The sequence below is a fragment of the Rhinoderma darwinii genome, chromosome 13 (assembly GCF_050947455.1).
Source record: "Rhinoderma darwinii isolate aRhiDar2 chromosome 13, aRhiDar2.hap1, whole genome shotgun sequence".
NCBI lineage: Eukaryota > Metazoa > Chordata > Amphibia > Anura > Rhinodermatidae > Rhinoderma > Rhinoderma darwinii.
This window is the reverse complement of record NC_134699.1, coordinates 47,087,333-47,100,278: the sequence shown is the minus strand read 5'-3', so window position 1 is coordinate 47,100,278 and position 12,946 is coordinate 47,087,333. Positions and strand designations below refer to the sequence as shown.

Here is a 12,946-nt window from a genome sequence, read left to right as displayed (position 1 = left end):
CTTTTCTAGTGTTGTGTTAGGTACAGTGTCTGCAGATTAGTGACTCCATTAGGAACAGTGTTTGGTACAAAGTTTAGGGATGGATCCAGGGATAGATATAGGGAGAGCTAAGTTTGTTATCATCACCTATTATCCCTTTGTCACCATCATTTTACTGTTATAATTACTTGTTATCCATTTATTCCCATCATCTGTCTGACGTCATCATCTTGGGAGAATACCGTCTTCTATCAGTGAGTTCCTGTTTCTTGTATTTCTGTTGCTTGCTAGTATTGTGATATATTTCCCTTTTCTTTCACAATCTGGTTGGCTCACAATTTGGTCTTACAGTAAGTCCTGGGGATAACTGAGCACCGGGAGACACTGTTAGTCCTGAGTAATGGGGATTGCTATAGCAGAAGTCTAGTTCTGTTGTCTTGTGGCTATCCGGCGTCGTTACAGCAAGTCAAATTTGCATTTTTCCCTATTTATTGATAAATCTACACCCCTGTATGTAAGAATACTTTGTAATATGCATGTCCAATCACATAAAGAAATAAAGACACATAAGAATAAGGCTTGCAAAATGTTTTATTAGAAATTATAAGAAATGTTAAAGAAACCTCTGAGCTGTCTGCACAGCCTGGAAAATGTTCTATATGAAGAGAACCACATACTCCATTCAATTCATATAGTAAAGACTATGCCTACCGACTAGGCCTCAGTGCTTCTATGAGCATAAGTCTGAAGCTGTGCGAGCAGAAACCCTACATAAAATCACTGTAGGAAGAAAAAAAAACAGACAATGATTTATAGATTTAATACTAAATATCAGGATATATACATAAAAATCATCTTTATTACACAGCAGTAGTGATATAAAGCACAAAAACTATTGCTTAGAACCATGAAACACTGTTTTGTGTGTGGCAATTCCTTAAGAGAAGGCATGCAGTGGGCAGTGCATATATATATATATATATATATATATATATATATATATATATACACACACACACACACACTATGTATTGCTTTAGAGGAGTTCTCTGGGTATGTATAAATTGTCTTATTGAGTGCTCGCAAGGGGTTGTACGAGATTCTAGAAGACATTCTACCGATTTCCCGAAACAGCACTTCTCTAGTCCATGGTCTGTATCTGGTATTCCAGCTCAGCCATATTAAAGTAAATGCGACTGAGCTGCAATACAAGGCACAGATCATGGGCGAGAGTGGCGATGCTTCTGAATTCCAAACAAAATACAGAACCCTTTCACTAATCTGTTACAACCACTTTATTATTCTAAATTTAGTAAATGTGGTCCCAAAAAACAGATCACATTGTCATTAGCGATAAGGACCAAAATGTTTATATACAGTAAATCCATTAATGACGTATGCATGCATAGAATCTGCCCCTTATCCATGAGATCTGCTCTTAGGTTCAAAGTTTTGTGACAAGCTGTAAAAATGTATGAAAACCCCTTTAACATTTGCTATGGATTACTCATTGAACAGCCTTATTCGTCTCCCAATGAAACTATAGTTATAGCTTATGAGAAGTAGATTGACATCAATGTCATGATTTATATTATTCTATAATAAGGGAAAAGGGAGCATGTTCCAGTAAAACTGGAGATATTGCACTATTCATCCAATATACCAATATTCTCTCTGCTGACAGCACTGCATTATGGGAAGTAGTACTACACGCTGTAAAATCTTAGGCAGTTTAGTGACCGTCTCGTAAATATCACGATATGCCTAACACTTCACAAGAATTACAGCCAGTCTGAGGACATGTTATGTTGCTTCAACCAACAGAGGTCACTACATGTTGTATAGTTTCAGCTGATCCTTCAAATCTCCTTCTGACATCATCGCAAATGTTTCTTGGTTGCTTTCCATTATTTTAAAGATGGCACCCAGTTGTTCCCTCTGTACCCTGGCAAGGAAAACACATGATGTATTTCAATCCATGCCTACTACCCCTGGAAGAAACTCCCACTTTAACCTGCAGAGCTTGCAATCTAACTTTGACTGACTGAAATTCTATCAAGTATTGATTCATATAAAAGAGAGAGGCCGTGATGGAGTCATGTTAGCTATGCAGCTCATAAACTTTATGGTAAGTATAACTTTTGCACAGAACCCATTATACACAGAAGAGCTGGTCATTTTGGTTCCAACATTATTTGGCTTCTCAGCATATTATGGAGTGATGAAAACACAGAAGTCTCTTGCTATTGTCATTGGTTCTTAGTGAATGGATTGTGAAATACTTGCAGTTTTATAAATCCTGGCACAGGCTTAAAAAAATGGCGCCATAGGCAAGGGCTAGAGGTGTAATACACTCATGCAAGACATGTTCTTCACTGAGGAGACGTAATGGGAACTTCCATGAATCACTGTAATAAAGGTGGAATTCCAACCAATCACATCCTAACACAAAATTCATTGCTATGAAGACTATCCCCATGGTTTTGGATAGGAATAATGGTTGGTTACAATAGCTGTTAGACAATCTAATGTCTATGGGGTAAAAAAAACTCTTGGACATGTTCTTAAGGAGACTGCATTTTGCTTTTAGATTCTATTGCTTTACCATCAAGAAGTCCACCCTTGTCCACCCATTCCACCTCTACTGACCAATGTGCCCAGTCACCCAAAAGGAATATGTTACATAGTTAGTACGGTTGAAAAAAAGACACATGCCCATCAAGTTCAACCAAGGGATGGGAAAAGTGAAGGTAAAAATTTCTACACATAGGAGCTAATATTTTTTTGAATGTTGGATGTTGAATTTATTTTACGGAATGATCAATGTTGTAAATTTCCAGCCAAAGCATCTCTTGGCCAACTATGATCTATTGTCTATGAGCAGCCTTAGAGCAGATTTGCGTGATGGTCCTTCAAGCAACATTCAGTGCAGTCATGAAGAGTTGTATAGAGCAGTGTAAATGATTGAAGGTACAGAGGAAAATAACGTGAGAGGTGTGGTGATGAGGACATGTGGAAGCAGATGGTCATGGCCTTGTTAAGTTCTGTAGAGGGTCTTAAACGTAACAAAGTCAAAGCTAGCCCATCCAAATGTATCTAAGCATTAACAAATCTCAATGACGGGGCTGGCACTGCAATCTGTACACGGTTATACCTTTTAGACAGTATCTTTCTGCATTAAGCTAAATATATATATGTCAATATAAGGCATTACTTGCATAGTTTTAAGACAGATATTGCACTCAAAGTTTTTAAAGCAGGGATACAATCGAATCCCTTTAAATGAGTTATGGATGACAGACGGTCCTGCAAATTCCCTTGAGCCAAGGCAAATACTGCTATACTAATAGATTTCACCATTCACAATGTACATGTCTTACAGATGAGAAACCTCTGTCCCTTTCAGCACAGGACTGTGTGAGACCATGCATTGTGTTTAATGATTCCATCTTCCTCCCAGCCACATCGAAAGAGTTATAAAGTTATGTATTTTCCATTCCCCCCCCCCCCCCCCCCCGAAAAGGTTGTTGATGTTTTTGAATTGCTGACATAAAATTGTTGGATTGGGCAAATCTGATCTTTTCTGTAAATCTCTTTAGCTGGACTGTAAGGAGAACTTCTTATGATCTTCAGCTCTGTAGAAAAACAAAAACAAGAGGGGATGACTAGATATATGTGATCATCATTGGAAAAGCAGGGTGGTCTTCCAAATTACTAGACGTAAGACCTCAGAGTCCCTGAGACCAGGTACTAAGGAGTGATAGGGTAGGCACTCCATGTGCCGCCATATGGTGCCATATTATGGAGATATTCTCTCCTAGAAGATGTTCTCTGTAATGTGCCACCCAATGGAACATGGCATATGAACAGAAATACAGTAGGGTTTGGGTGCCATGTTACAGCTCCCTACAACTCAGAGGTTGTACAGAGCTGTGATATGGATGTGTACATGAGGCTTTAGCCTAAGCATAGACTCTGAGATCTACCCCTCATTAGGTGAACGTTCCAGCATGTCATCCTGAAACCGCATTTATGCAGAGATATTTTTTGCTACGATCCCTTGGAAAACCATTCAGATTGCACAGGAAAATTCAGCTTAAAATATTGTAGATTCCTATTAGAAATTCTCTAGATTTCCATTGGTCGGCACAAGCCTTTGCTAATGTCTGTGTAAGACATCTATGACTAGCTATAGTTTCCTATTTAATTTTAGAGAAGACCTGTATATGGTTAAAATAGGAGTTACATTAGATCATTAGATAAATGAATCAATATTGTTCTGATCATCTATAAGTATCCAATTGTCCGTAAAATAAAGGATTATGAAGAATTTGGAACATACTTGACAATTGACCGGATGCTAACAACTCTCAAATACTTGATTGCATGAAAATAAAAAAAAAAATAATCAAAATTTGAACACAATTGAGATAAAATGTAATTTTGATGGATTGTTACCGATTATTTTAATATCAATTGTCATTGTTTGCATGCAAATCTTTACCATGGTACAATTACATAGATCTTTAGTTTAATTCAGTGAGTCGACTGACACTTCATTCTCTTTGTATAGTCTCATACAGAATGGCCGATGCCCATTGTTTATAGATTCAGGAATCATCTTATAAATTGGTGACTTCATAAAATATGGGTTTATCTAATGATGTCATTCAAGGTTTGAATAATGTCCTGTACATTGGATTTTCATTGGTAAATTCATCCAATAGTGGAGGAGGGAGCAACGTGGGAGAGTCGAACAGGTAAGTGTATTGCTCCTTGATACGATGTTGGCACTATATGTCTGGCATGGTGGGCACTACTAAAGGATTGGTATTCTGGCGCTGTCATTATGAGTCTTACTATGACTGCGTTATAGGCACTATTAGGAGTAATTTATTATAAACCTAGAAACGGAGTCCGACACACCAAGGTTTGGTTAAAAATGACAAATTTTATTAGAACAGATAACAAAAGACATTTAAAAGTTAAAGATGATGGCCACAGTGTGAAAAGGATGCCAGACAGTGATGTAGGCAATGTTAGAGTTGTAATACATTAAATAACAAAGTGACAAGGGGAAGAAATGAGCAATTCCTAATTCATAAATGAATAAATAAATGAAATAAATAAATGAATGAATAAATAAATATATAAATAAATAAATATGAGTGTAGCTATAGTGCACACAGTCCTGCACCCAGTGTAATGGGTGAGGATCACACCAGGCGGTGATATTAATCACAGCCAGATGCAGGAGTTGGAGAGAGCAACAGTCCACTCGCACATGTATAACCATCAAAGGAATACATGCATAGAAGGAACGGCTGAAATAGCTGAAATGAAGCAAAACGTCTTACCCATGTCACAGTTGGCACTGTCTGGCATCAACCCCGACGCGCGTTTCGGCCCTCGAGCCTTCGTCTGGGGGTGGTGTCAGAAAGTGAAAAGACCACATTTAAACCAACAAAAGCCAATAAAACAACAGGGGAGCAGCTGTGGCTGCTTGAAATCATTGTTGACACATGATGTGTCGCGGCCCGACAGTCCGGTGTATCATCCGCCGGAAACGGAGCAGAGACGAGGATCTGGTGTCCCGCGACCCAGTCCGGCCAGGGACACAGACAGCCGGAAAAGAAGTTCCGGCGTATCAGCATCCCAGGCACGACCCTGGACCCAGGAGGACGAGAGCCACGCCTCCATGTTATTCCGGCCGCGGCAGCGAAATCCCAGACCGCCAGGCCGCGCATGCGTACTGAACAAAGATAGAGCAACGAACATCATAGGGGAAACAGAGTATACATATATCAGATTGCAAGTGCCAGAATAATAATGAAATGTTTGGATGAATTTAATCACAGTATGTATGGCACAGAAAAACAAAATATATAAATTTAAATAAAACAAATTGAATAAATAGATGAAATGAATGCAAAAATATATATACAATATGTGAAAAATATAATAAAAATGAATGTTAATAAGAATAAATATGAAAATAAAAATAAATATAAATAAAAATAAATATGAATAAAAATAAATAAATAAATAAATAAAAAATAATAAAAAGTAAAAAATAAAAAATATATATAATAAAAGAATGTGTGTAAAATATATATATAACAGAATTGGAAAAATGAATGAAAACATAATAATAAAATAAATATAAATATTGCATTGGTTACAATTTATTCATTCTTTATTCGACTGTCCCTACTGCTTTCCCTACCACAATTCCATAGTATAAACAAATAAGAAAATATAAAAGGATATTGCATGTATGCGTATGTGCACAAATCCAAAGAAATTTCCATATATTTTCTCTCAGACCAAACATAGGCAGATGCAATCAGATAGATCCACATAATTCCAATACTGAAATTTTTTTTATATTTTCATGTATATATTTGGGTATGCGCTCACATGGCCCCCCCTTTTTAACAACTTGTACTTGTATATCTCGATTTAAACCAAACTGTAATATTGGAATTATGTGGATCTATCTGATTGCATCTGCCTATGTTTGGTCTGAGAGAAAATATATGGAAATTTCTTTGGATTTGTGCACATACGCATACATGCAATATCCTTTTATATTTTCTTATTTGTTTATACTATGGAATTGTGGTAGGGAAAGCAGTAGGGACAGTCGAATAAAGAATGAATAAATTGTAACCAATGCAATATTTATATTTATTTTATTATTATGTTTTCATTCATTTTTCCAATTCTGTTATATATATATTTTACACACATTCTTTTATTATATATATTTTTTATTTTTTACTTTTTATTATTTTTTATTTATTTATTTATTTATTTTTATTCATATTTATTTTTATTTATATTTATTTTTATTTTCATATTTATTCTTATTAACATTCATTTTTATTATATTTTTCACATATTGTATATATATTTTTGCATTCATTTCATCTATTTATTCAATTTGTTTTATTTAAATTTATATATTTTGTTTTTCTGTGCCATACATACTGTGATTAAATTCATCCAAACATTTCATTATTATTCTGGCACTTGCAATCTGATATATGTATACTCTGTTTCCCCTATGATGTTCGTTGCTCTATCTTTGTTCAGTACGCATGCGCGGCCTGGCGGTCTGGGATTTCGCTGCCGCGGCCGGAATAACATGGAGGCGTGGCTCTCGTCCTCCTGGGTCCAGGGTCGTGCCTGGGATGCTGATACGCCGGAACTTCTTTTCCGGCTGTCTGTGTCCCTGGCCGGACTGGGTCGCGGGACACCAGATCCTCGTCTCTGCTCCGTTTCCGGCGGATGATACACCGGACTGTCGGGCCGCGACACATCATGTGTCAACAATGATTTCAAGCAGCCACAGCTGCTCCCCTGTTGTTTTATTGGCTTTTGTTGGTTTAAATGTGGTCTTTTCACTTTCTGACACCACCCCCAGACGAAGGCTCGAGGGCCGAAACGCGCGTCGGGGTTGATGCCAGACAGTGCCAACTGTGACATGGGTAAGACGTTTTGCTTCATTTCAGCTATTTCAGCCGTTCCTTCTATGCATGTATTCCTTTGATGGTTATACATGTGCGAGTGGACTGTTGCTCTCTCCAACTCCTGCATCTGGCTGTGATTAATATCACCGCCTGGTGTGATCCTCACCCATTACACTGGGTGCAGGACTGTGTGCACTATAGCTACACTCATATTTATTTATTTATATATTTATTTATTCATTCATTTATTTATTTCATTTATTTATTCATTTATGAATTAGGAATTGCTCATTTCTTCCCCTTGTCACTTTGTTATTTAATGTATTACAACTCTAACATTGCCTACATCACTGTCTGGCATCCTTTTCACACTGTGGCCATCATCTTTAACTTTTAAATGTCTTTTGTTATCTGTTCTAATAAAATTTGTCATTTTTAACCAAACCTTGGTGTGTCGGACTCCGTTTCTAGGTTTATAATTCATTTATAGTGTATCCCCACCGTTACCATCATGCTCATTTAGGGCTTGTAAGTCCCGCCCCCCGCCCTTTTTTCTTTGTCCCTTTATCTTATATGCATACAATAGATATTCATCTTAGTAATGTTTAACCTTTGGGACTTGGGTTTGGCCGGCGCTGCTCTTTTGGTGCTCTCCATATAGGTTTAGTACTATTAGGAGTAATGTCCGTGTTGGCTTAAGGGTTTGACCAAGGATGGTTTTGAAGAAGTGACCAGAGTCTCCAAAGGTAGGACTACCAACAGATCAAGAGACAAACACGACTCAATGTATTCCTATGGACTCTCGAGCAACAGTTTCTTATCACTGCTGTTGTGCTTCAAAAAGTTGCAACTATTGTGTTAGAGATGGATCCATAGGCAGGGCTGCATTTGCCTTTAGGCACAGAAGACCCATGACTATGGATGCCCGTCCAGGAATGAAGCCTGCTTTACATGGACATGTGCCTTGGTTATAATTATTGCAGCAGGAGTAGGTGAAGTTACCTTTTTTAATATTTATACACAAGTAATGGGGCTCTATGCTGTGATAAATTAAAAAAACTTCATTGATCTGTACTTATACAAAGTCAATACTTGCATAAGTGCACATGGTTAATGCTTGTGCAATAACAAATCAATTTTAATATTGTGCATTTATTGGCGCAAGGTGCGGAGCTTTGGTGTGATTTTATTAGAAGGAGGGGCCTAGGGTTTAAAGGGTTTGTCCAAGAAAGGACAACTGATGACCTATCCACAGGATAGGTCATCAATATATGATCGGTGTGGGTGCAACACCCGGACCCTGCACGATCAGCTGCTCCGGCTGCCCCTTGGCGCCAGATGTTTTGAAGGGTATGCAGTAGTTGGAGCCAGAAGCAGAAGACTCCGACCAATGCATAGCGGCCGTTCTGCAGAACTGCAGCTTTGCTCATATTCACTTGAATAGGAGTAGAGCTGCAGTACTGCAGCTCGGCCACTATTCCGAGACTGGAGTTATGTGCTTCCGGCATGAACGTCCGGTGCCCGGAGGAAGTCAGAGCAACTGATCGGTACGGGTATCGGACCCCCACTGATCATATACTGATGGCTTATCCTTCTATAAAAGTGTGCAACAATGGCATCATGCAGGGGAATTAAACACTTGTTGGCAGGTACCCCCCACAAATTACAGCAGATTGCTGGGAGTTGCAGCAGAACAACCTGTGATCGACTTATTTTCAAAGGATAGTAAAAGTGGACAGCTCTGTTAAAAGCAACATTAAAAACAATATCTAAAAGATAATGACACTGTCAGCACTTTGTTGGAAAAAAGAATGGTAACACCCAGTTGTCAATTTATTCATACATGACCAAGAGGAACAACAGAGGAATGGTACAATGCAGAGTTCTAAGACAAGATGCTCCAGAACTGTTATTTTACTAACGTATTTAGTATAACAGACATGTCAGGAGGGCCGACAGGTACTATTTAAAGCACTTCAGACTTCTAATGAATAATTATTTCCCCGTGCTCTTGGCTGAGTAGTGTACTACACGTGTTTGGGGGCTGCTTAGTAATAGAGGATGAAACTACCATGTGACAATGGCGTCTCCATGGCTTCGGGCCTCTAATTTCGAATGATCACCTCTCAGCCGAGAAACAAGATAAATAATAAAAGTTTAAAGTTTTGATATACACTAAAAGACCTTTTATTATTTTCTGCTGCTAGATCTGGTTACATGTTGAAGCTTCTTGGCCCTAATGCAAAATCTTTAACAGGACCCCAACCTACCGTGTGCCATTTATAATACTGGTGTCTTATCTGACAGAGGGGCCTTTGGGAAACAAGAGACTCCAAATAACTATCTATACCAGTGGTGTAGCTATAGGGGGTGCAGAGGTAGCAGTTGCAACCAGGCCGTAGTGCCTGAAGGGGGAACAATGGCACCTCTGCCACATAAGACACCAGTGTTATAAATGGTAGATGGTCAATTGTGCATTGGGGCCCATATCCATATCCATATCCATAGGCCAACTGTGTCTCAAGCAATTTGTGTATTGAATAGGATCACACCACCAAGCAATAGTGTGATTTGTGATGTGTCAATTGTGGTCTTCTTCATGCAATGCGTTATGGTTAAATGACCTGATGGTGATTTATCTCCTGCCAATAAATTCAAACAAAATGTAAGAATAATTATTATAATATTTCATAATAAGTGAATCACTACAATACCTTGTCATTAGGATGGGTTGCATGGGTATTTGGCACTGAAGTCTTAAAGGTTCTCCTTATTTTCTGTATAGATTAGTATTTTGAAAGTCGAATACGTAAGATTTGCGGTGAAGTGTAGTGATATAAAGAAAGCACTTGGGGGCGATAACGCTCCACCTATTTATCCATCCGTTGGTGTTTTGATGAAGACTGGCACCAAATACTATAAGTTACCTGGCTGCCAACAGGTAGGTAGCACTCGAGGTAGATTTTGCAACAGAAATGGATGCTTGTCTGTAACATCCCCTGTTTGTGGTTTATTCACTGAATACGGAATCTATTCTACTGATGGCTTCAAATTGAAATAATTCAAAGCCTATGATTCCTATAATAAAATTATATTAGGGATGTGTCGGTAGTTTACGTCAAAGCTACTTGTCATGCCAGCGGTAGATACGGAAGACATCATTGTTATGTGATATGAAGTATTCATTTCATTGCAAGTATATATAGGAAGTGAGAACCTTTAGCACTTCCAATGCTGGAGGTATAGTAGTGATCTGGGCGTTATGGAAAGTGAGGGGATATAGGGTTATGTAACAGACAAGTTAATGAGTTTTACTGGAGTCTAATAACTAACACATGGGTTGTAACATCTTACCACATGTAACAGTGCGTGGGCACTGTACGTGTTACAGGGATGTGAAATCAGAGGTCAACTCAATCCTGAAAGGCAAATGCATGATTCTTACCACAAAGCCGTGCATCTCATTGGGTGCACATATTATACAAATATTAATGGACATCACACTTATGTAATATCACTGTATTAATATGCGCCTGTCACAAAGGTTATTGCCAGAAGGATTACCCACAACGTATATAGTGGTGGGTGATATAGCAAAAGCCAAGATGGGGACCCCTTTTGTTATCTAATGTTCCACTATTCCCCCCAATCCAAGAAAGAAAAGCCTAGTGTATTGTGGTATGACCTTCTGGTCAGTTAGGCCTCATGCACACGGCCATGCCCGTAATCAAGGCCCACGATTGCGGGCACGGCCGGCCGCCGACGCCCACAGGCTGCATTTTCGGACCGTGCCCTGATACAAAATATGAAAATAATTCCCGGCATGGTTCTACGGCACATAGCGATACGGAAAGATGTCCGCGGCCAATAGAACCTGGCAGGTCCGTAATTGGGGACAGCATTACGGTCCGCAATAACGGAGATTTTTTTACGGTCGTGTGCATGGGGCCTTACTCCTTTATTATTTAGGTGTTTGTGGAGGGAGTGAGCCCTATGGAGATACACGTTACCCATTGGATAGGGGCTAAGGGCCACCCCTCCAGGGGCCACCTCTTTTATAGCGGATAGAAAAAATTGTGCCTCCATTATATATGTAGTACACCGCTGCATTCATTTACTACCTGGTACCCTGCTTCCTTTGCCCTATACACATGTCATTATCATGTGCACTGATGCTATATAACAGCACACAACGTCTCAATGTGTCTGTATTATGCCATAATATAGGGGTCCATATTGCACCTCAATGGTGTAGTCTCTATGGGTCTGCTGTAATATGGCACACGATGGAGCAAGTCATTACCTTTCTTTGAAAAATCAGAGGCACAAAAGGGAAAGTATGAGCCCATAGCAGTCTACGGGCACTGTATTACGGAAACCGCACAACACGAACTAGGAATACGGCCATATGAATATGCCTTATGTGTTCTTTCTGTAAATCGGAGTCATGGGCCAATTTTCTGTTCATATCGGACCAGTTTTTTCTAATATATGTAAGGCTAAGGGTCTGTTCACATCAGCGTTGAGGGTTTCCGTCGGAGCTTCCCCTCAACGGAAAGACAACGCTGATGTGAACAGGCCCTTAGTTCACATCTCGTTTGTGGTATACGACGACATATACGTTTTTAAAGTTACAAAAACATATGCATTTGTAACATACGCTTACGTTTTTTGTAGTATACGTCATACACGTTTTTAGACGTTTTTGTCTGTTCTTAATTCTAAAAACGTAAATTTTTTTTGTTCTTGAGCTAAATCGAACTTTGTAAAGTCAAGATTTCCTATATATGGGGACAAAAACGTATACGTTTTACGTATGCAAATGTAGAGATTAAGGTGGCATACGTCGTCCATACGTCGCCATTGACTTCAATCCAAATAAAAACGTATGCGTGTGGTATACGTTTTGGAAAAGTACTGAAAAGCGTAGTAGACTACGCTTTTCAGGACATGGAAAAAATAAAGGATAGAACATAAGCACACAAAACGTATGCACAAGCTCCACCATTAGGCCGTCCGTCCTGACCATAGAAATCAATGCGCACGCTGTGCTACGCGTTTTGATACTGGTTTTTCATGTCAAAATGTGCACATCACACGTACAGTAAAAACGGGATGTGAACTTAGCCTAAATAAGATACATTTTGACATAAGTGAAATAGGAAAATTATTTGACTTCTGGAAATATATTCTATAGGAACACAAAGCAATGGTGGAAAATGGAATATGTTGCCAGTATTGGGCCGGCTCTGAGTATAGCACTATTTGGTACCAGTCAGCATAGATCTTCACTACATGGCTTACTGATGTAATTTATTCCACAACAGCTGAATTCAAGTCGGGGACACGTGTAAGTGAATAACTGCAACTCCATCAGTGTTCAAGTTGATTGCAAGCTCTTGTGCAGGGTCCCCAGTATAACAGAATGGAATAATAGTAGCACCCTTATTGATATGAATGTAGCTAATAATGTTGTATTATATACATGTACA

General features: G+C 38.9%; 1 protein-coding gene across 3 annotated transcripts in view; it reads right to left on the bottom strand.

The window, feature by feature from the left end:
* Window positions 1-552: 552 nt before the first annotated feature.
* The window catches only part of MXRA7 (matrix remodeling associated 7), a 36,209-nt gene continuing 23,815 nt past the window's right edge, over window positions 553-12,946 (bottom strand). The window contains exons 4-5 of one of the 3 annotated variants that reach the window (XM_075846717.1): window positions 10,809-10,873; window positions 3,514-3,614 (exon numbers count right to left, since the gene is read on the bottom strand). In XM_075846717.1, the coding sequence (XP_075702832.1) occupies window positions 10,840-10,873 (34 nt within the window). In that variant the 3' untranslated portion in view covers window positions 3,514-3,614; window positions 10,809-10,839. Of the gene's footprint in view, window positions 1,925-3,497; window positions 3,615-10,808; window positions 10,874-12,946 lie in introns of those variants that run through there. The other 2 variants (XM_075846715.1, XM_075846716.1) reach the window with 2 other exon arrangements.